General features: G+C 40.1%; 1 protein-coding gene across 1 annotated transcript in view; it reads left to right on the forward strand.

Annotated features, from left to right (window-relative positions):
• The window catches only part of CACNA1B (calcium voltage-gated channel subunit alpha1 B), a 3,578,581-nt gene that overhangs the window by 3,218,341 nt on the left and 335,060 nt on the right, over positions 1–25,180 (forward strand). Inside the window, exon 45 of the mRNA XM_044058770.1 lies at positions 18,269–18,401. Within this exon, the coding sequence (XP_043914705.1) occupies positions 18,269–18,401 (133 nt within the window). The remainder of the gene's footprint in view (positions 1–18,268; positions 18,402–25,180) is intronic.

Below are 25,180 nucleotides of genomic sequence, written 5' to 3' on the forward strand. Positions count from 1 at the left end.
GCACAGATATCATCTGTAGAGGCTCTGGAATGGAAAACTACAGAAGTAGCCATAGATCTGATAGAATAATCTTTTATTCTGGAAGGTATGGATAGCTTATTCTGTTGGTAAATAAAGGTAATGATGTTTCTAAGCCAGGAGGATAAAGTCACTTTGGAGACAGATTTACCCAATCTGGGTCCTACAAAGGCCACAAACAATTGATCTGTTTTCCTGAAAGATTTAGTCCTGTCCAAATAACAGCGAAGCTGCCGATGCACATCAAGGGTGTGCAAAAGGTACTATCCTCTGTTAGAATGCTGAGGGAAGGAAACCAGCAGGTCAATAGATTGGTTAATGGAAAATCCAGAAATGACCTTGGACAAGAAAGAAGGGACACCCTATCCCCATGGATGTTCAAGTAAGGTCTCTTGACACGCAAGGCCTGCAGCTCAGATACTCTTCTCGCTGAGGTAAGTGCTACTAGAAGTAGGGTCTTCCATAACAAAAACTTTATATCACATGAATCAAAAGGCTCGAAAGGAGGGCCTGTGAGGGACTGAAGCACCAAAGTCAAGTCCCAGGGTTCTAAGGGGGGGCTTGACCGGATGTTTAATGTGTAATACTCCTTTCAAAATCAAAAATGTCTTGCATAGGCGGTGTGACATAATCGAAGAATTACCAAATCCATTATGAAAATTGGTGATAGCTGCTAAATATACAGTGACTGTCGATGCTGAGGCTCCTGCATGTAAAAGAGTCATCAGGTATTGAAGGATCTTTTGAATAGGCATAGAGAAGGGATCTAAGTTCTGATATTTGGCCCAAATAGAGAACCAACTCCATTTACTAGAATAAACTTTCCTGGTGGAAGGTTTGTGTGAAGCCAGAAGAATTACACGAACAGGAGATTGGATACCAGGCAGCCTGGCAATCATTGGAAGTGGAGGAACCAAGCTGTGAGATTGAGGCTGTGGAGATTGGGATGAATCAGTCCCCGAGGATGAGATAACAGGCTTGGGAATGATCCAGGATCCACGGGCTGTGAATCAGATTATGCCATAGGACCAGGAACCAGACTTGACGGGGCCAATAAGGAGCAATGAGGATCACTTTGCTTCTCAACCTTTGAGCTTTCTGGAAGAATTTTGGAATGAGGGGAAATGGAGGAAAGGCATACAGTAGACCCGGGTTCCAATCATGCATTACAGCATTCCTTGGGGGTTCCCCTTGAGGGGGGATCAGGGAAAAGTAGCTTCTGCATTTGTTGTTTGGGGGGAAGCAAACAGATCGCAGCAAGGAGTTCCCCAGCATTGGAAAATCCAATCTGCTATTACAGGATTGAGGGACCATCAGGATGTTCCTGCTCAGATTGTCCGCAATAAGCTTGGAACTCCCTGGAATATGCATTGCTATAACAAAGCGGTTGGAAGCCATCGCCCAGTGCCAAATCCTCATGGCTTCCCAACCCAAGTGGTAAGACCTGGTTCTGCCCTGCTTGTTGATATACCAGATGACTAACATGTTGTCCGACTGAATTGCAATGGTCCCAGAAGGTAGGGATGTATGGAATGCTTGCAAAACTAAGAGAACTGCCCTCAGTTCCAGGACATTTATGTGCAAAACCATCTTTCCCTGCAAATGCCCCCCCCCCCCCTAACAGGGAAGCGTCCGTGGTCACCGTGGCTGTGGGCTGGGGAAGACAGAATGGTTGACACCAAACATTAATTTGTGACTTCATCCACCATAGCATTTCTTCCTTGCAATGGTTTGTAAGATGTATCATGTGGTCGAGTGGGAGAGTTAAGATCAACCATTGTGCGGAAAGGAGCCACTGTAGTATTCTCATGTGCAGCCTCGCTAGTGGTACTAAAGTAATGGCAGCCTCCATGGAGCCTAAGAGTTGGAGTACAAGGCGTGCTGGTACATAGGTCTGTGGAAGGAGGGCTTGGATTTGGTGTCTTATTTTCGAAAGCCTGTGAGGAGGGAAAGAAGCTTGACAAGATATTGTGTCGAAGACTGCTCCAATAAATTCCAGTGTCTTTGTTGGGGACATTTGAGATTTGTCCTTGCTGATTGTAATCCCAAAGCAGAGAGCGAGACCTTGAGTGTAAGAGAGGCTGCGGATTAGATGATTCCTGGTCGGAGCGGTAAGGAGCCAATCGTCTTGATACGTAAACACCTGGAATACTTGTAGTCAAAGATGAGCTACTACAACTGCCATACATTTGGTGAACACTCAGGGGGGCTGTCGAGAGACTATATGGTAGTGCCCTGGACTGGTAGTGATTGGCTCCCAGCCAGAAGTGGAGAAACCTCCGGGATCCATCTTTATGTGGTAGTATGCGTCCTGGAGGTCTATAGAGCACATCCAGTTGTCCCTCCCTAAGAGGGGGAGAATGGACTGTACCATGACCATCCGGAATTTTTGAGGTTTGATAAATTTGTTCAGTAGGCTGACAGCCAGGATAGGTCTCCAGTCCTCTGTCTTTTTTGGCACTAAAAAGAACCTTGAGTAAAACCTGGATCCTCTTTGGTCTCGTGGGACTGGTTGGATGACTCTTTTTCTTAGCAGCTTTTTTATTTCTAAGGCTGCTAATTCCCTCTGATTGGGTGGCACATCAGGAATTCGTTTGATGGGTCTGGGAGTTAAATTGAATGGTATCTGGTAGCCTCTGGATATTATTCTCTGCACCCAAGCATCGATAGTAATAAGTTGCCAGGCTGGTAGGTGTAGAAAAAAACAACCCCCGACTGCTTCCAGAGGAAAGTAATCGGGCCGCTGGTCAGTAGCACTGGTAGGGTCTGGCAGAGAAGGAATCTCTAGCACCCTGATTATGCAGACCCCCTCTACCCCAAAAAAGGTGCCTTCCAGATGAGTTGCCCCCTCTGCCCCTGGGGAGATTGCTCACCATGAATGTCACGAAAAGATCCTTGGGATTTTCTGAACCAAATTTTTCCTCTCTTCTGGTTCCTGGAGTGAGACCTCTGGGGGGTGGAAAAGCGTATGCCCACAGCAGACAAGGTCTTTCCATCTTTCTCACTTTGTGCAAGTGTGTCTTGTACTTTGAGACCAAAAAGTGCAGATTTGTCAACAGGCACATTGATGAAGGAAGATTTAATGTGGTCTGCGAAATCACACAACTGCATCCAAGCATTATGTCTCATGACAATGCCTGATGCGGCAGCTCGAGCTGCCCTCTCGGTGGTGTGAGATATCAAATGCATCGAGGAGTTTGAGATGGATTCAAGGGTAGCTAGCTGTGAGGTGACAGTGTCACGCACCTCATTTGGCAGTACCCCCACCAAAGAGGAGGACATTTCAGATATTACGTCTCTTTGGAGGTGAGTGAAGTGTGCCAGATAGTTCAGTGACTGAATGGTAAAGGTCGGTGAAGCATAGTTCCACTTCCCTAGTCTGTCCATGGTCCGAGACTCCCTGTTTGGAGGATGGACAGTGGAACTATCTTCTGCAGTTCACACTTGGTGGTCGCCACCATGACCATGGAATCAACTGTCAACTGCTTGGACCAGTGGGGCTGGTCTTCAGGTGTGGATAGAATTTTGTCCAGCCTCTGGGGGACTGGTTCTATTTTGTCTGGAGCCTTCCAGGCATGCTGCACGATGAGCTTAACAAGCTCATCTACAGGTGAGGTCACGCAGGAAGTAGATGGCTGGGCACAAAAGGCCTGCAAGAACACCGATTCCTCAGAAAAAAGGTTAGAGGACTTCCAGTCTCCCCCACTGCTTGAGGATTTTGAGAACGTCTGGGGGAGACCATGGGGATCCTTCCCCCTCATCACAATCGGTGTCTTCAGTTTTAGATTCCTCCAGGGAATCAAGGTGCTTCCTCTTGCACCATTTCTTCAGAGGTGGCTCCCTAGTGTGATCTTCTGAGGAGGACTCCGGAGAAGGGGTTCCCTTCAAAGGGGGGGGGGTCTTGTAGCTCACGTGCCCAGGATCCTGAAGTGGGGGATTGGGACAGCTGCATGCTGTGGGGGGTTCTGATGCTGATGTCATTGATGCTGATGCGAGCCTGGGGAGGCAAGGACCCTCTCCATCACCTGGAAAGCAGGCCCGCCCAAGGAGGAATGGGATTTCAGAACTGAGAAGGACAACCTTGGAACTGGGGTCACACCCCACCCTAAGGAGCCCACCTCCAGCTGAGGAGTTGTGAGAGGACTGGAAGCTGTTGGAGGTGTGGATATAGATGGTGCCAGCAAAAATGTAGGTGCCAGGCTAAATACCAAGGTGCCGATGGTCCAAGCACTGCTCCAAGAGAGCACCGGTTCCACCAGAGCTGATGCAGCAGTGTGGTTGGTGCCAACAAGGAAAAAAACACAGTCGGAGCTGAGATGGTATGCACCAGGGTGGACATCAGTACCGAGATCTCTGGAACCTGGGTAAAGGCCGGAGGAGGATAAGCAGGAGAATATGCTGTGAAGGATTCCGAGCCAAGAGGGATGGAAGGTCTAGTTGGAGTGGGAAATTCCCTAGCTGCCAGAAGCTGGTCCACATCCCGCATTAGATCTAGTTCAGAAAAACTCCTGGTGGATCTAAAGGAGGCTGCTGAAGGAGAATCAGGTCTTTCAAGAAAAGGGCTAAACCTGTGCCCCAAAAAAGGGTCATACTTTGGAGAGTATCTGGTTCTTGGCAGATATTCGGCTTTAGGAGCCGAGGTCATAATTTGTGGAGCTGAAGAAGCTGTTGGCACAGTGGTTGGTGATGGTGCCGAAGCAGGTACAGTCATAGGAGCCAATGTCGGAACCAAGGACGGCACAGAAGCCAGTGGTGCTGTGGCTGGATCCAAAATAGGAGTCAACATCATAGATGGCACAGAGGGAGGAGAGAGAGGGTCTGGTGCCAAAGAGGTCTGCACCGAGGGCGCCAGAGAAGCACGGAGCTGACTCGGTTCCATAACTGACAGAGATGTAGGAACAGAGTGACTCTGTTTTTCCTTATGTTTTTTGGTCTTTGAAGGGGGTGAGACCTCTGATCCAGATAGAGCCTCAAAAATGGTGTTTTAATTAAACCTTTTAAAATAAGCTTACTCTTACCTTCTGCTAGAGTGCGATTACTAAAACTAGCACAAATGTCACAATCAGCTTTAATATGGTCCACGCCCAAACAGAAGATGCAAAGAGCATGTCTGTCCAAGTTGGGCATCTTACACCCACACTTGTCACACTGTTTAAACCCCAACTTAACTTTGTCTGACTTAATACAGGCAACAAAGCTACCCTAATAGAAAAACAATAAAAGGGAGAGAAAAAGGGAAAGCATACCAACAATGGTATTTAAAAAAAATACCACAAGTGATAAACAAAGGGCCTACAAAAGGCAGGAGAGAGGGACAGTACCAATGATGGTAGAAATTTAATTACCAAAGGAAAAGGGTAGGAAGTAGAGGTAGGTTATAGGGGATAGTGAGAAAAGGCTAAACTGACTAAAAAACAAGAAATTTTGAAGAGAAACTGTCAAAAATCACAATTTTCCAAATAGCTTTGAGAGAGATGGCTAGGGACGTCTGACGAGGAATGCGGCAAACAAGATCTGGAGAAACTATGAGAGGGGCATTATGGGTAGGTCTTAGCTGAGAGTTTTTGGCTGACACGAGCTTGGAAATGGCCATGTCGGTACCGAGGACAGAACCAAAGTCCTAACAGTAAGGAGTGAATAAAGATTTACATCAGATACCATATTAAACAACAAAAGCACATATCCCTGATCTCACCAATGCGGTTTCCAATTTTTTTTTGTTGAATCACTACTCTTGGGTTATGCCCCCAAGCTAATGATTAATCCACCTACACAATATTGATTAACGTTAACATTACACTGTTTCAGTGCCAAGTCTTTAGTGTGGAATAATAGTAAGTTAAAAACTTTGCTTAAATCTAAATAGATTATACATGTGCTAATTCCCATCTCCATAGCCCCATAGATGTAATCTTAACAAATTAGTGTGTGTAAAACAGCCTTTCAAAAAAAATGTTGAAAAATTTCAAACAATACATCTCTAAAACCAATTGCATGATATTAGTATTAGACTTACTGAATGATAATTTTGTACAGCCATCTTATCTCCAAATTTTAAAAAAATGGAGTAACTAATGACTTCTTACAAAAATGTAGTACATATCCATCATAGATCATATAATTTAATATTCTAGTTAATATATTCACTAAATAATCCTTTATATTAACTGAAAAAAAAACAGGAATACAATCTGGTACATACAGTGCACCAGATTTAATTTTTACGGCTCTTAATAATGTCTCTTCAGTAATATTGGGACATTTTGTCTTTTCCATTGACTGAGAATAACAGTCACTCATATCAGTGCCAAAACAGTAAAATATTCATTAAATTTATTAGCTATCAAATTAAATCATGATCACTAATCATTAACCCCTCTACAAAAATGGAATTAATATGATCGCTTTAATTTCTGTCATGATCAATGTATTTATAAATATTTTTGGTGTTTGTGTGATCATTTCCTAACAAAAGTTCATATATATATTTTTTCTCTTATATTTAACCATAGTTTCTAACTTTTCAGTCTTAACTTATTTTTATTAAATGTTTTTGGAAATGTATAACAAATACAAGAAGCCCTCTTTTTCCTATTAGATAATCTGTTCAGATTCTAATTCCACAATACTGGAAATTTTATTTTTTGATTTTACTGTTCTAAGTTGTCCCAGCTGTACTGTTATTCATATCTACCCAATCCAAAGATAGCAGATTATTATTTAACTGATAATTATCAATTAGACCATAATTATAATATCTGGTTCATACTCCTGGTTTACCCTTGGCAACTATTTTAAATAAGAAAGACAAATGATCAGATAATCCTAAATGAGGAGAAACATTTTCAATTAAAACTGGATTATTTGTACCTAGCAAATCTAGGAAGTTACTAACTTGTGTTGGTTCTGAACTCACTTGTGTAATATTATGGTACTCAAAAATTTCAATTTTTTTCACAATTATTTCCTCTTTCGTTTATTTGCCAGTCAATGGTAGCATAATTAAAGTCACCTATCAGTACCAGATTTCTAAAATCTAAATTCATGTTCAGTGTAGACAGATAATCACAATGACTATATAAATCCATTTTAGTTATATGGTAAAGGATCAATGTTCTAGGATAATACAACGATATTCCATAAGCTTGGATTATTACACAAACTAGCTCAGCAATAGTCTTTACATGTTTACAAGAAATTGAATTCCTTACCCACAGTTATACCTGCACCTCTCTTGTGTGTTCATAAGCATATAGATATGTATAGCCTGCTATTTTTAAGTCAGATGAATTCCATGTCTCAATAAGAACACTAAATTCCTGTCATTTAGAAAGTACAATAAATTTGAACTCACTTCCTTTGTTCCCCAAGATTTGTGCATTACAACAAAAATATTTTAAACATCTATTAAATTTCCTGCTTCTGTTGCAGAAATGGGTCCACTCATGTGATGCCCTGAAAACATGTTCAACACAATTCCTAAACAAGCCTGACAGAATCTTAGATTCATAATAATTAAGATGAATGCCATCCCTTGAAAGTCTTTCTAAATCATAGGCATAGTTTTCCTAATTTTTTATTAGTTTAATATTGTAAACAAATTTCAGTTGTCTTGGCCAATTATTAAATAATTTTGCTTTCAAACATTGGTAATCTGACCAACACATGCTAATAAGGATTTCTCATAATGCAAATTCTAGATTTAAAGTTTCAAAATAATTAATTATATCAAGAATGGCGATTTTCATCTTATGTGATTGTGTATACTTTATTCATCAGTACATTTCTATAAACTAAATGTATTATAGGTCAGTTTAACCCTAGTTAACCTTAGTAACAAATCTAAATAATCAATTAACTTCAACCCTGGTAAAGAGGAAACTGCAATATACTCTCTGTTCAATGATGATATTTGACTAGAAATTAATTTGACATGTGATTCCCCATTTGCCAGTAGCTGAGTAACAGACTTTTCCACTATTATATGTTATAGAAATAAAACTAGACTATTCACTGTGTCTATTAATATGTTGATCTACACTAATTAACCCTCATAAAGATCTTCTTTTAATCTTTTTTACCCATGACATTTCTTAGCATCCTTCGATTCTGCCCACTAATATAATTATTAACATCATCAGAGCAAGAATTATATGAAATACTACCAGTTAAAGAAAAAGACAGATTTTCCATCAGGCTTTGTGTTCAAAACATCCTCTTTACTAGAATGAATCAAACATTAGTGTTTATTTACATTACCTGAACCATGTTCAGCTTCTGACTCATTTAATACCTTCTTAGAATTAGGAGTGAAAGAAATAGTGTAAAGGTGTAAGCCTGTTATACTTTGAGCTATACCCTTCAATGACCACAAGACTCAAATCTGTTCTGTGATTGAAGTTTCTTTTCTTATACCTAATATCAGTTAGATCAACGTCAACCTTTATAACAAATTTTCCCCAGTAACTTTCTACTCTCTTTATTGCCACATGTTCCAACTCACCTGAACATACCATGAAAGCGGAGGGCATAACTAATGAGCTATCTACCAAAACTTTAGAATTGGCCAAATCTTCTTTCCTAGAGTATTCATATTGTCCCCTATGTTTAATTTTTTTTCAAGAAAAGGTGTATATCTTTTTTACACAAATGTGATTAAAAAACATTCCTCTCCCTCTCCTCAGACAAGTAAACCTAACAAAAGTTAACAACTGTGAGGTGAATTTTTAGTGACAACCACTAAAAACACTATTCCCTGTCTAAGCATATGTTTTTCTTCTAAAGATAAAGTAAACTTTTCCTCAGAAGTTTTGATAAACTGGAAGGTTTTCCTCAGAAGGGTACTTACCTACCCAGCCTTGGTGAAACAGTAGCCAACCATCAATCATTTATACCACTATCCTTGTATTGTTCAGTGGTTAGAGCATGGGAAAGATTGCAGACAGCTTCCAAAGCTTTATGGCAAGTATATGCCAAGCATCCAACTTTGGAAGCTGGCTGGTTGTCATATACTTGGCGGGATATAATCCAATATAGATTAGGCAACATAAACAGTAATCCAATGATGAATATCATCAGTACCAAAAGTTTCAAACAGCTGTTAGGGACTTGATTATATTATCACTGATGACAATGGTATAGAGTAAGACTAAAGAAAAGAATGATGAGATACTGTGAGGAAGTTCTTGTGAATAAAGAACAAAAGCGCTTAAAATTATTTCTTTTTGTGCCAGAGTTCTGTTTTCTTATTTAATGATGAGATACTGTCCTTTGTAAAGACTGGCAAAACAACTTTGAGATGAAATAAGAGTGGAGATTTGGTGAAGATGATTTAGGAGAGACAGGAAGCAGGCAAGAAGAAATGAAAATGTTTAGCCAAGAGACATGGATAGATTGTATGGAAAAATCCCTGTGATAGTCATGCATGGCTATTGAAGGTAGAACTGTGCTCTAAACCAAGATTGTTGATGGCAGGTTATGTGAAGCCATGACAAATCTGTGAAAATGAGGGAAAAAAAAGGTTGGTGATGAAATTAAGAGCAGAGATAAATGACTCATGATTTATCGTCTGAAGGCTTGAAACCAGATAATAATAGTTGGGGCAGAAGTAAAAATCTATACTACAAATGGTAAATGGCCTCTCATTAAATTTCTTGGTATCATTTAGTGTCTTTTGAAAATTATTTTGAATATGTCAGCAATGTGTTTGTCATTAAGAGAGCTATTAGAATAAAATGTGAGGTGATACTGGAGTACACGGCAAGGAAATAAATCTGAAATTCTAAAACAGTGTCAAAAGTACTTGCACTGTATTATTTGATGAGAAAATGTTAGTCTGTTTACAAGGAGACTGTTGCCAGGGTAGAAATGGTACAGTGATTATGCAAGATAAAACCAGTTGCTTATGGGTCCAGAATCTTTACTGACTGTCAGAAAAGATATGTTCATATAAAAATTGTGCCAATTGCCTTAGTATTTGTGTAAAATTCCATGAATACATGTATTTGAAAAGTGCTGGTGGAAACTGACCATAAGCTATTAAAGAATATATTTAAGAAGCTGGTGTACAAGGCACAACCAAGACTGCAAATAATGTTGCAATTACATAACTGTGATAAATTTGTGAAGTATAAGCCAATAAAAGAGATATGTCTATTAGATTTGCTGAATCTTTTGCATTTGCTAGAATGGCTAGATGATCTGTTTACTATTGTTACATTTCTTGCACTTTAGTAGAGTTTCAAAGCTGAAATGATTCCACTGCTGCTGTAGTACTTAATTTGATGGTGTCTGCTACTTTTACAGGACAGTAGTGTCTACATTGTGTGGTTTCCCTGCACTTGAACACTAAAACCAATATTTTTACACTGAGGGGTATTTTGACTGCACACTTGTAGCAGAAGTGTGCTGTAGCAAGCCTATCTGATTTGGAAAGTTCTAGCTGACTGCGTATTGTGTTCTCCTGATTGATCTGGAGGCCTTGCTGTTGTAAAACTTATTTTTCTGGTGTTGCACTATGCTGCTGTGTCTGTGCAGTGGCAGTTAGAATTGCCCTATATAGATGCAAATGCTATCAAATTAAAAATCCTAATGAATAACTATATCTGCAGTCTTCCTCAGTCTCCCTGCTGCTCTGGGAGCATTTGAGTTGCATACAGAGCAGCATCACCTTGTTGCTTAGCTGCAGTTCACACCGAGTGTAGCTCTCACTCTTAATCCATGTGCTATCATCCCAGTCCAGTAAAATCTCACCACTCTTCTCCCTGGTTAAACCCATAGTAAAAAAACCTGAAAGCATGGATAGGCACTTTCCTGCTATCTGTGTGGCCAGCCTGGTGGACATGGGCATCCCGATGCAATGTAGCAATTGATTGGTACACTGACAACCACTTAATCCTGAAACAAATACACACAGCATATGAGATATGTAGTTACACTATGAAAACTGAGACATGATTCTCACATACTGACAAATCAAATGACAAACAGGTTGTCAGCACATGCACATCATTTCCACATAAACCCACATATGCAGAGGTACTCACAAGTAGCTTACCAAAACCTCAGAGGCCTACTGTAGACTGCCCTCAGAAACACATGCAATAAAACAGTCAACAACAGCCACTACACATAAAAATACACATCATGGTGTCTCCCCAAGTAAATCACTAAGGCAGAACACCACACATTCAGACATCTTGGTCAAAGGAGACTCCATCGCCAGACACATGGATGCCCCCTCACCAGGTTGGTTAAAGAGAGGGTTACAGTCTGGTGCCTATCAGGGACCAAGATTCAACAGATCATGCAGGCACTCAGATCACTCAGTCACAAGTACCAGTATGACTCAGTCATTGTCCATGTGGGTGTGAATGGCCTGAGATACACCTTCCTGGACTATATGAAGAGAGACATAATGGGGCTCTCTGAATACATGTTGTAGGCTGGTATATGCCTTGCATTGAGCAGCATTCTACCCTCACTATGAATGATACCACAATATAAACAGAAAATTATTTGACTTCACTAATTTCTTAGCTTTTGATGCCATTCCATGGGGACCAAGTGTGTGTCAGCCTAGAACGACATGATTGTCAGAACACCCTACTTTGTCAAAGATAGTCTGCACCTGTAGATTCATTCATTCATAGATGTTTTTTCATAGATTAATACTAGACTAACTGTCCATGTGGGCCATTTTAAGCCTAGCCAATTACCCCATGTGAGAACCAAACTGTGTACATTGTGCTTATAAGGTGAACACCTTAACCACTATGCAAACCTTCCACCCTTTGTCCATGATCACTCTTACCTCTAGGCTTTCAAATACTGTCCAAAACATTAGCCACCCCATAGTGCCTTTTTTAGGCAGTGCCAAACCAACAGACCCACAAATGTAACAGATGTTTCAAATGCCAAGCTAAAGGTACTACTGCTCATTGCTAGAAGTCTTAAGAAGAAACTGCACTCCCTGGAAGCTGTCCTCACCCTGCAGAATGCTGACATCTATGCAGTTACAGACACCTGAATCAAAGCTGCAGAAAGCACCCAAGCAGTGTAAGACTACAATGCCTATCACACAGTCTGACCACCCTCTGTAAAGGAAAAAATAAAAGGAGGTGTTTCAATTTGCATAAAAAAAACAATCACACCACCTGATCGGTCAAGTAGGATGACTTGTTTAGCAGCTCCATGTCTATCTGACCATTGGCAAAATTCCCAACCATATCACCACTAGCTACAGCTCCCCAGTCATAAACCAAGAAAATCACTCTGCATACCTGAATTTAATAGAATCACTTAACATTCAGATCAATACATTACTCATGCTTGATTTTAACTGCCCCCCCATAAACTGGAAAACTTATGTTACCACTAACAGCAGATTCAGAGGTTCTTGGACTTTGTCAGTGCAAATGCTCTGGAACAGCTTGTCTGCAGTCCAACTAGGGATTCAAATATCCTTCATATAGTACTCACAAACACGGGGAAGCATTCCAACTAGGGGCTCAAATATCCTTCATATAGTACTCACAAACACGGGGAAGCATTCCAACTAGGGGCTCAAATATCCTTCATATAGTACTCACAAACACGGGGAAGCATTCCAACTAGGGGCTCAAATATCCTTCATATAGTACTCACAAACACGGGGAAGCATTCCAACTAGGGGCTCAAATATCCTTCATATAGTATTCACAAACATGGGGAAGCATTCCAACTAGGGGCTCAAATATCCTTCATATAGTACTCACAAACACGGGGAAGCATTCCAACTAGGGGCTCAAATATCCTTCATATAGTACTCACAAACACGGGGAAGCATTCCAACTAGGGGCTCAAATATCCTTCATATAGTACTCACAAACACGGGGAAGCATTCCAACTAGGGGCTCAAATATCCTTCATATAGTACTCACAAACACGGGGAAGCATTCCAACTAGGGGCCCAAATATCCTTCATATAGTACTCACAAACACGGGGAAGCATTCCAACTAGGGGCTCAAATATCCTTCATATAGTACTCACAAACACAGGGAAGCATTCCAACTAGGGGCTCAAATATCCTTCATATAGTACTCACAAACACGGGGAAGCATTCCAACTAGGGGCTCAAATATCCTTCATATAGTACTCACAAAAAAGAGGGAAGCATTCCAACTAGGGGCTCAAATATCCTTCATATAGTACTCACAAACACAGGGAAGCATTCCAACTAGGGGCTCAAATATCCTTCATATAGTACTCACAAACACGGGGAAGCATTCCAACTAGGGGCTCAAATATACTTCATATAGTACTCACAAACACAGGGAAGCATTCCAACTAGGGGCTCAAATATCCTTCATATAGTACTCACAAACACGGGGAAGCATTCCAACTAGGGGCTCAAATATCCTTCATATAGTACTCACAAACACGGGGAAGCATTCCAACTAGGGGCTCAAATATCCTTCATATAGTACTCACAAACACGGGGAAGCATTCCAACTAGGGGCTCAAATATCCTTCATATAGTATTCACAAACATGGGGAAGCATTTCACACTACCCATCCGGCATAATGTCCTCAGTGGTAAGATCAGATCATAAATCGTCTTCCTTTGAAATAAATGTAACAGTAGAACTCCAATCAAGCAGTAAAACCCTAAAGAATTTTTCCAAGGTACATTACCTATTTTTAAGTGATAGCATAGGTAATTTTAAAGCTCCCTCTAACCCCATAAACAGAGAAGCCTATGCAGAAGTATAAACAAATGCCCTGTACAACCACTTAAACAAGTGCATAGAAATGGCAGTACCTGACTGAACTAAACACAGCTCTAGCTGGAAAATGAGCAATCCTGGTAGACCCTGGCATAAATAGACTTTACAACAGAAAGAATAAATTCCTGTTTAGAAGTAATTGTGAGGGTGCACAGCAGAGAGAAAAGTAAACATTAGTCTCAACAGGCAAATCAGGGAACAAGCCAAGTATTCAAAAGCTAAATATGAGACTGAAATAGCCTATCAAGCAAAGAGTAACCACAAATCATTTTTAGTTATGTCCAGAATATTAAGGGAAATACTCAACAATGTGCTAAGTTGGCTGTAGATGGCACCTACCTATACTCACCCAGAAGAAATAGCAAACCTGTTGACTGATGCATTCAGCTCAAATTTCATCCTCTCATCACCTCTGGTCATATCCCATGAAATATCCCCTACCATTCCTTTGCCTATTATTACAAAAGAACAGATCATCACAGCACTGTCTAAAGCTAGAAACATGGCATCAGTGCCACTGATGGAATCCCAGGGTGCCTATTAAATAGTTTGAAACATGACCTAGCCTACCCACTCAGATCTCTGTTTAACCACAGTTCTCCAAAAAGGCTTTGTCCCAGTAGAGTGGAGAACAGCAACAACCATTCCTTTGCACAAAGAGGAATTATCAACTGACCCAGGAAACCACCAACCCATAAGTCTGACTAGCCTCATATACAAGGCTATGGAAAGGATAATTATGGCCTGATTAACAATGACATAGGAACTCTCCAGACTCTAGATCCAAACAAGTTTGGCTTTGTTAAGGGCAGGTCCTGCCTGTTCAGTCTCATGGACTTCTTTGAGAAAGTCACAAAGGCCATGGATGAGAGTAAGACAGTACATACTGCCTACTTTGACCTGGCCAAAGTGTTTGACATAGTACCCCACTTGGGTATTATAGATAAACTCTCAATATGAAGCAATAGACCTCTATGTCACCAGATGAATAGCCAAATGGTTCATGTATAGGAGATATGCTGTTAGAGTAGCGGAATCCACATCCAGCAAGTGGCCAGTCACCAGTGGAGTACCACAGTGCTCAGTGCTGGGTCCCCTCTTGTTTAGGATATACTTCTCAGATCTCAAGGCAAATGTAGATGGCTTTTGGCTGACCAAGTTTGCTGATGACTGCAAGATGGGGTCAGTCATTGACCCAACAAATGATGTTGATATCCTACAGAAAGGTCTGATGCAGACTAATGATTGGTGTCAGGGCCATGGCCTCAAACTAAATGTGAAGAAGTGCATAATAATACCCTTTGGGAAATCAAATACCTCTGCAAATTACAACATTGATAGCACCCCCACAAGTGGGCCCAGTGTTGAGCTCAGCAGATAAGTAAGGACATGGCATCCATATTTAATGATGTCATAGATCTGCTGTGCCTGGCCCTCATCAGACTAATAATTGAATACAGTGCACCCTTTGGCATGTACCTTGCCAGTCACCAGCAACATCTGAAGCATTCTCATAGGTTTTTCACAAAAAAAAAATACAGGGTATAAACAACATGTCATAAGTGAACTGATTAAAAGCCCTATCACTGTATTCAGTTTCCTACCAATTAATGAGGGGTGATCTGTGCCTGACCTACAAGGCAGTCTCTGATCCAGCCCTGATGGAAATGTTGCATATTCACAAAAGTAACTTCAAAGATCTAAACCTGATGTTTGACATGAATAGATCATGCTGGAAAGACATATGTGCCCTTGCACTGGAATAGGCTTCCTATTCACGTGAAGCACAGCCATCTCTTAACCATCTGCAAGTGCAATCTGGACCAATAGATGTAAAATCACAAATTCACTCTTGGGTTTGTGCCCATGTCTTTTATGGACAAAGGCAGTCTGTACAAATTGTCAAAACCCTGCTTGCTGACCCTTGTTTTCTTTCCCCTAGTGGTAGAAAATTGGGTAAAATATGGGTAAAACTGATTAGACTTGTAGGGCTCTTGAGCTATTGGCCTAGTAATAGCCTGTGAACCAATGAGCTGAAGGTCCTTCCAACCACTTTCTAAAATGTTTGCCTCTGGTGAAGGTCAAGTGGTAGTAAAATGAGCATGGTAGACAAGACTTTCCTGTCAACCACAATAATCTTCAGCTCATCCTGTGAGATCATAAGCATTCCTAGGCAAGAAGAAAGATATAATTCCACCAATACATCTTGTGTCTGCCCACTGTGTCCTCTTCCAACTGGGAACCATCACAGTGTGTTCCAAACCAACTCAGCTAACTCCACTCACCCTAGAAAGAACAGTGTTTTTGCACCAAAATCAACCCACACTTCTGAGCTCAATCAATCACAATAACTGAGCTTCACTTCTGCGAAAGTTCACTTCACCGAAAACACTGCAGCACAGTGGATGACATAAAAAACAAGCTATGTCCTCCACTATGGTGCGATAGTCACGGACCTTAGGGTTAGGGCATGGGTTAGGGTAAAGGGGATAGTTAGTAAAGCTATCCCCTTACCCTAACGCATGCTCTAACCCTAAGGTTTGTGACTATCACACCACAATGGAGGACATTGCTATGTCCTTCACTGCACTGCAGTCGTCATTGACCTTAGGGTTAGGGCACGGGTCATGGTAAGGGGATAGCCCTACGGGCTATCCCCTTACTATGACCCATGCCCTAACCCTAAGGTCCGTGTGTACTGCACAGAAGTTCAGTACAACACCCGTTCATTGTACTGGAGTTTGCATAAGTGCACTTTCGATTAAACTTTTGCTGCACTGAGCATTCCATGCACTATTTCGAATTAGTGAAAATTTGATCTAGTGTATGGAACCCATATATATATATATATATATATATATATATATATATATATATATATATATATATATATATATATATATTGATGATAGCTTTTCTAGTGTATAACTGTACTTAAAAAGTTGAGGAAGTCTTTGACTTCTGAAAAGGGGGGGAGTGTACTGTATATATCTTTAGGAATATTGACATGTTTAGCCTCCATCGGAACCCTGATGTCTATCATGCCATCTAGCTTATGTTGACTAATGCAAACTCTGGCAAATAAAACCTGATAAAGATGACAGCATGCAGTTTTGCGGTTGAGTTGTCATTCATATTTACAAATACCAAATATTAACATCTTCTTCACAATATTTAGCCCAAACTAGCCATCCCTTGTAATTCTCCCCTCCTGTTTGTTTTTCCGTATTCATTTCTTCTTTCTGTCCTTTTTAAGATTATCTCTGTTAGCTTTCAACACAGTTTTTGTGGGTGTTCCTCATCAAATACACATTAGAAATTAAGAAAGTATAAATGATATTTGTCTTATCCCCAGTCTAATATAGTTTATCCATTCAAAATGCCAATTGTATGCTGCCAACTATGTAAGTATATTTGTGCATTATTAGTACACATGATACTAAAACTATAATGCTATTACTTTCTGTAGCACCTCCGTTCCAGGTAATGCCTGAAAAGCGTCCCCAGACTATTGCATTCACTTGACTGCCATATGAAAAATAAATGAATACATAAAAGAAGAACAGATATCTGGTTAAATTCATAAATATAATACAAAAAGACATTCCCAGCATAAAGCAAGTAGACATAATCCTAAGTCTGCACTGTAGGTTCTGTAAATTTCTAGTGATTCCATCTTGAGAGATACAGTTAAGGAGGCGGTGGTCTGGAATATGGATAAATGACATACATCTTTCTCAGAAGTCATAAGATAAGTGAATAATAAGAGTTTTTAATTTTACTCTAAAGGAAAAGGTCCAAAGGGTACCAAAAATAAATGTGTCACATACCTCAGAAGAGTTATTAAAACTGAAAGCAAGAAAGATGTACGAGAGGAGTAGAATAAAGTCTGAAGTTGGAAGGTGTGGCTATTGGACAAAATTAAAAAGTTTGCCAGAGAAAAGATGATTGATTTTGAATGGTGATAGAATTAGGAATTTATAAGATACACATTCGATAATGTAGTTTTAACTGGGGACATGAGTAGCACTACATTTAAGTAATGACAATTTAATTTCAAAGAAAGAGCTCATATAATCCGAAAGACTAATCATTTGTGTAGAATGCATATTGGTTCACTAAAGGGAATGCAATATCTTGGCTGTGGTAAGACATTCACTGGGTAGGAAAACACGCAGAATGATGAGAGGTGGTCCAAGTAGACCTTCACAGTCTGTATAGTGTAGGGGGAAAGCAGTTCTAGTAATTTTTATATAATCAGGCATTCCCACTAGTTGGTAAGAATTAAGGTAACAGAAGAATGCAAACTGATGCTCATTTCTAATGAGACTGGATAAACATTCATAAGCTTTGTATGGCTTGTAAGTGATGCTGCTTCAGTCAATGATCCAGGTTGTTTTTCAACATTCTAGTAATAAAGTTTACTCTCTCTCTCTCCTCCCTGCTCCGTTTCTCTGCATGTCCTGTAATGAACACATTTAAGACCCTCCCAAGAGTCTGAGATTACAGAAGCCACACCATGGATATCTCAGCAAGCACAAGAAGTGTATCATGAATCCCGACCACGGGCGACTGAACCCCCTATGGAGCAAACAGAGGAAGAAGCAAACAAGCAGGTAAAACTTTGTCACTTTGCAAATAAATGTTCGATTTTTGACACCTTTCTTTTCTGTGCTGTGTGCAAGTGGTAAATCAGAACACCACCTCATTTTAAAAGGGCACTGATGAGTTATCATGGAGAATATATTTAAAGGTAGTTCTTAGACTTTTGTAGTTATGTCATGCAAATATTCCCTTTAAACATTTACTCTCACAAGTCACTATATGTCCCATCTGTAAAGCAAAGAAGATAGTGAGATGAGGAGAATACAGTAACCTAAAATTATCAAGTTGTTACTTATAGCAATTTCTTTTAAATTTTCCAGGAATGTACCATGATCATCTGAGTTCATGGAGGAGTGCTGTAGAATGCTGTAAGTGGAAGTTTTTCCTGTTCATAGTAAACTGAACTTCTAGAAGGTTAATTTGTGGGTCTCTAGTAATCAGTATACATGATCTGATATGTGGGCCCTGGCAAATATGGAAACACTTCTGCAGGATTTATCAGCCTGAAGGTATGGCTGGCACAAAACCTAGGTATGGAGGGAATGCTTCCCTCATATTTAAACCAAGCCTCTGTAACTACACATACATAGACATGTTTTAGATGCAGGAGCACCTCAACATTGGGCAATTTGGGTACTTTTCTGTTAAACCCCTACCACGTCTTCACATTACTGGCACTGCTGTGTTTTGCCGGTATTTACTCATTGATACAAGACTGACAAATGTTGAATGTTTGTCCCCCATTTTGTCAGGCTTTGTCCAGATTTCATGCACTAAGAGGTTGAGTGGTATGAAGTAATCATGTTGTAAGCATGCCAGAAGCACTTGATAGTCAAAATAAACAGATTTACGAATAGAAACTGCAGATTACGTAGGAGAATGGAAAGTGAAACTGAGTTAATACTGCAAAAAAACAAAAAAACTGAAAGAAGGGCACACAGAAGAAGTACCTCTGGCTACAGGTAATAGCTTAGCATTTTTAATGGAGCAGGAGGCCATCTGTTTTAAAGAGAAAAATAGCAAGAATAATTTACTGAAATGACCTGGTGTGCAGAAATTAGTTGATCCAATTTGTCAGTTGCCTCTTTTGTTATGTTTTTAGCGTTTCTGTGAAGCCACTGCTGGGATCGTATGCTAACCCGCAGCTGTGCTCTAAAGGTGCCACTTGACAGCTTTGGGTTCAAATTTTCAAATATTTTATAAATTTTGTAGCGCTTTTATAAATATGAAAAGGCAGCATGACTTATATGCTCAATCACGGTGCATGTAGTGTGGAAATACATAAAAAGTTTGCTGCATACAAGTTATTTTTTTAACATTATAACACACGAAGATGTGGTAGAGGTTTAATGGAAAAGTACCGCAATTTGTTATGGGGACCACTGTTGATGTGACGGGGTACCATAATGTGATCCTCTTTAGAGATTGGTTAATTTGCTAAGTTGGTTTGTTTCTTAGGTTCATAGGTATGTACTAGACTATCAGCCCTAGGGCCTATAAGCCTAACCAAATGAGGTTCCCTGGATTTTGCCACCCAAGAAAATTATTTTCCTGTTCCCCTGTCAAGCAGAGCCACAGCAGTGATCCCCGGGGGGGAATTTCCTGTTTCCCATCCAATTGTCAAGATTTCTCTTAAAGAGGGCTAATGAGGAACTTTGCTTGACATGAATGGAGTAGCCTGTTCCAGAGCATGGGAAGTCTCTGGAACAGGAATCTATCCCTCCAGCATGTTCTGTTTATTGTGGTGACAAGGTTTAAGTCCCTGGAGCATGTGGCTTGGAGAGATTCGGATTTCTTTCAGTGTAGCATGTCCATCAGATCTTGATTAGACATAGCTTTGTTTGTTAGGCAGAGGTCGCCTCTGAGTAGGCGATATGCGACAGAGTACAGCTAGAGTTTTTTTGAGATGGTCTGCATATGGCCTCTGCTTGAGACCAGTAATCCTCCTAGTGAGGTATTCCATGGCCTTTCTAGTTATTGCAGATGTCTTGTGAGGTGCATGTACTATGGGCACAGTAAAGGTTTTTGCAAGTATTTGGAAAACCTTGAATGAGATGCTGGTCATCCCTTGCAAAACAAACAAGACTCTTATTCTTCTCTCCTCAGGCTAATTCAGCTACTTCCCAGAATGACCAAGTGGTAGTCAGGTTTGTCTCAGGAAAGGGTCTTGAGGACCCCTGTATTGTATGTGATCCTGACACCCCCAAATGACAGCTGATAATAACTCTGTTCTTGTCCAGCCTGATGAGTGGGTAATCTATTTGCTTAATAATAGAGTGACCTTACAAGACTCAAATGTAGTGAAAGTTTTGAAACATGAGGAGAATAAATCTAAGGTGACTTCCTTGCTTAGTCTAGCACAAGCATATCGGCATCAAGCAGGAATGGAAATTAAGCCAGTGGTGGATAAAAATCAGGCAGCAACTGAATGTGCCAAAAACAGAAAGAAAATAAGGTAAAGGATCAAATAAGAAGGAAAGAAATGTGGAAAATACATAAATATAGTTGCAAGTATAGAAAACTCCTGGAAGAAACACATGTTGATCATGATCGAATGCAGGAATGGTTAAGGAGAGGCGAAGTCAAACCAAAAGATGAAAGGATAATATTGGCTGCCATGGTTTACAAAATCCATTGAACATGTGGGAGAAAGACAAATGTAAGTTTTGTAAAAAACAGAATTGGAAAGAGTCGCACACCTCATTGCTGGTTGTGATATACTAATGGCAGAATGACTGTGTACTGAAAGGCATAATAATGTGGCAAGATTGCTGCAGTGAGTATTGTGCAAACATAATACTGAAGTAGTTGGAAATCACTGGAAACATGAGTCACAAAGCATAATAGAAAATGGTCTATATCAAATGGGAACACCCATTACTAGCAGTTCGAAGGATTTTTGTGAAAATAACAGATATATTGGTCCATGAAAAGAAGACAAATGTACCATTGATCATTGAAATTGCTACACCCAGTGTCTACAGTGTCTTGCATACAGAGAAAGACAAAGTCATAAAATATCAGGATTTGTAGGCAGAAATGAGAGCAATGTGGAAGAAAGATACCAAAATAGTTCCAATAGTAGTAGGAACAGTGTGACTTATACAAAAATAATCTAGAATCATATTTAGATACATTACCAATTCATGTAACTCCTTATGAATTGCAGGAGGAGTCATTACTGGGCACATTGTTGGTGCTGTGAAGAGCACTTCTGGCTGACATCAAACACTGAAACAATACTAATTTCATGAACTTTAATCATACTTTAACTTAGGAATGGGGTCCATTCCCATCATGATATTAGCAACCCAAAAGATTTGGAGAAAATAAAAAAAGTTGTCCTGAGAAAAGAAGACTTTCATCTGCATTGAGTCTTGAACTAGGAAGGTTACTCTCTGTGATGGAATGAGACTTTGTTATTTTTGCAGCATAGTGTTTTCTTTTCCTTATTCCCATGTACAGGAAGTGTCCTCTGTAACTCACAAATGTAGCAGTAGCAGTTGCATATGCGTAACAGTAAAAGAGTTATTCAGATAAGGGAATATGGTTATCCGTTTCTTCCTCAAATATAATAAAAAATACTCCTTCAATAAAGAATGCTTTTTATTGAGTCACTCTGATTCTGTTATTGAGGCAGAAATAGCAGAAGGAATCAGCAAAACCAACCCATATACTGTTGTATTTTACTTAAAAACTGAAAACTAAAAGAATGTTATGTGAGAGCTTTCATCTTCATTGTCTTGCCTATTCACCACTGTGAGCTATCCAGGGTGCTGAAGTGCTGTGTATTACATAATAATTGGTTCCCAGTGGATGTACATGAGAGCTAAGTAGTTGAGGAACATGACAGACCACAGAGAGACAGAGCCACAAAGCCAGTTTAAAAAAAAAAATAATTAAAAACAATAGAGCTAAATATTTTATAAATATTTGTCTGTCCATAGACCAAACAGTGGAGGGACAAATAGGACAGGGAAATATGCTACTAAAACCTCAGACATTTCATTGAAAAGGCCTTATAATAATATAAAGGTATGCATCAGTCATGTCTTAGTTCCTATGAATGCATTCTGTGCTATGAAAGGCAGCGCAGCCTTTAAGGTCACCATTCTAAACTTCTTTGATGGATTCCTATTTTCTACTCAAGTTTTTAATATTTATACTAGCTCATGCTAAACTTACACTCGTTAATTTCTATAAGAAGTCTCTGTCTCTATAGTCAGTAATAATGCTTATCTAGTGTCAATTTCTGGTTCTGTATCGAAAGTTGTATTTTTTATCTAGTGTCAAATTTTATTTTTGTATCGAAAGTTGTATTTTTATCTATTGTCAATTTTTTGATTCTGTATAGACGATCATAGTGTTATCATATTGTTCAACTATTTGTTTTTCTGTACTGAATGTGGAGCTTTTCTCCCCGGGCCTCCGCTGTAAATGGACATGTGTCCAGTCGGACTTTCCTGATAAACAAATGTAAAACAAATTTACTAATGTCCTCGTTGTGGTACAGTAAGATTAAGCCATGACTACTATCCAGATGGTCCTGGATGTTTTTGTGACCATGTCCTTCAATGCATTAGCAGAGGAGATTGGGAATAAGTAGCAGACACCAGCCTGACCATCCTGGAAGGAGGGATGACAGCTCAGTCCACAGCAAGGTTGACACTCCTTGAAGGCTGGTTGTCACAGCAAATGCAGTATAAGAGCCAGGAATGAGTATCCACCAAGCAGTAGGTCTGCAATGTAGGTAGGCACTAGGTATGTACAAAGAAGGGTATGCACACCAGCAGGACCTACATCATGGGACTTCATTCAGGCTGCCACAGGGGAGGGATGGAAGGGCATTTTAAAGCCCAGGTGGCTGCCTGGATGTTGACTTTCCATGATCTGCTCTAACCCATGAGGAACAAATCAGTCACTCAGGTCACAGGAAGGCTGGTGGTAGGCAGGGAATGGACTAAAAAATGACACAGGAAACAAAAAACTATTGTACCTAAAAGTAATCAACTTCTGAATCCCAGAATGATGAATGGGAATCATCAAAATTATAGTCCACTAACAACAAATATTACATATTTAATGTGAACACTTGGAGCCAGGTGGGATGAAAAGCACAGGTGCCTCAGATACAGGCTGTTAGAAAGTGCAATTGGCACTGTAAAAGATGTAAACAGATGTGCTGATCAGTTCATTTTTGTCAGCAATGTAATTGGTGGTAGTCATTTAAGTAGCTTTGTTGCTGCTTAAATGGTATTAATTCCATTGTTGTTTGTGTGTAGAGCAATAAGCAACAGTTTGGATTTTGTAGAGGTATGAACAGCCTAGCAACTCTACCTAGAACTGGAAGTCCGTCCCCCCCACTGGTTTTGGGGGGTGCCAATTTGGGGAATGGCTTGCCCTTGGCATCATTTCTCCAAGCTACAGCTCTGTGAGCACACACTATATTACTCAAACAGAAGATCCCTAGGTCATCACTTATAAATGCATTTGGTAATATAGCACAAACTTTCTTTTTGAGCGGGGGGATTGACCCAATTAACTTACCATGCTGACTCCAACTCTACAACATTAGGTACTTGGTTTCATGCTAAATGGCATATTCTTTCTACTCCTTGGTAAACTGACCTGAGTTAGTATATGAAATTTCTGTAATTATAAATCTGTAAGATGAAGGTCCATCTTAACTAACCAATGGGACTGATACCTCCGGCACAAGGACTACTAGACAGATAAAGCTTTGCCCTGCAACCAGGTACTCTTCCACTTCCCATCATGCACTACATGTCACACACACTGGTTCTTTTTGTTATAATGGTTAGTGAAGGAACAAGAAAACAGAAAAAAGACAAAGTAGATGATGCTCCAAATTAGAAACACCAAAGGTAGCAGATGGTGGAAGGTATGTTGCAGAAAATGGGCTTTTAACAGATCTGTCATTATTGTAAGTCCAGAACATTTCTGTCTGATAAGGAGAGGTTCATCATCTGCAGCTAGGAGGGAAATGCCCCTAGTTAAACCTCCTGGGTGACCACTTTCATGGAAACATATCATGGACAACAGTGGTTATGAAAGACCTGGAAGTAATATCCAGTTTGTAGTGAGTCACAAAAATGGTAAGACAATACCAAGTTACAGTTACACATGTCAACAAGAGTGGCATTAAGGAATAAGGTAGTAACAATAAAGTTCGGTTCAGCTAGTTTAACAACAAGGAAAGGATGAGATATGGATCCTTCTTAACAAATTTGGGCTTGGCAAATGAAACAGACCATTTGTCATTTCTGTGAAAAGATTTGCTTCTGTACACTTAAGAAGTAAGCTGTCTATGGACATCAATATGATGCAGAAGATGTTCACCTCACAATGCAAAACAGATAGTTTGGTAGACTACTTCAAGTTAGACAGTACAGCAAGATGTTCATTGTGTTATACTGCTGCAGTCATCACACTTGGGTTATCCTGCCGTCAGGCAGTCCCGCAGTCGGCCGAATCCCAAAGTCTTGGTCCGGCGTCGGTTGTCGTCACTTCTTCCCTGACGTCAGTGTGACAGGGGGATAAAAGAAGCAGCCAATGCCATTTTCTTCAGTCTTTCTTGCCGCGCGGTGCCCGAAGCAGAAGCAGTTCGCAAGTGCCGGTCGGCTAGCTCCTGAGATTTTAAAATCGAATTTCAGCCCGAAGTCTTCTTTAAAGCTAAGTACCCCATTGGGGAAACTTTTCTTGCCTCAGACCAATGTCAGACAAAGTTAATAATTGCATTTCTTGTGGGAAGCAAATACCTCATAAGGAT

Source organism: Protopterus annectens, chromosome 16.part0, assembly GCF_019279795.1.
Source record: "Protopterus annectens isolate FY-2018-M chromosome 16.part0, PAN1.0, whole genome shotgun sequence".
Lineage (NCBI taxonomy): Eukaryota > Metazoa > Chordata > Ceratodontiformes > Protopteridae > Protopterus > Protopterus annectens.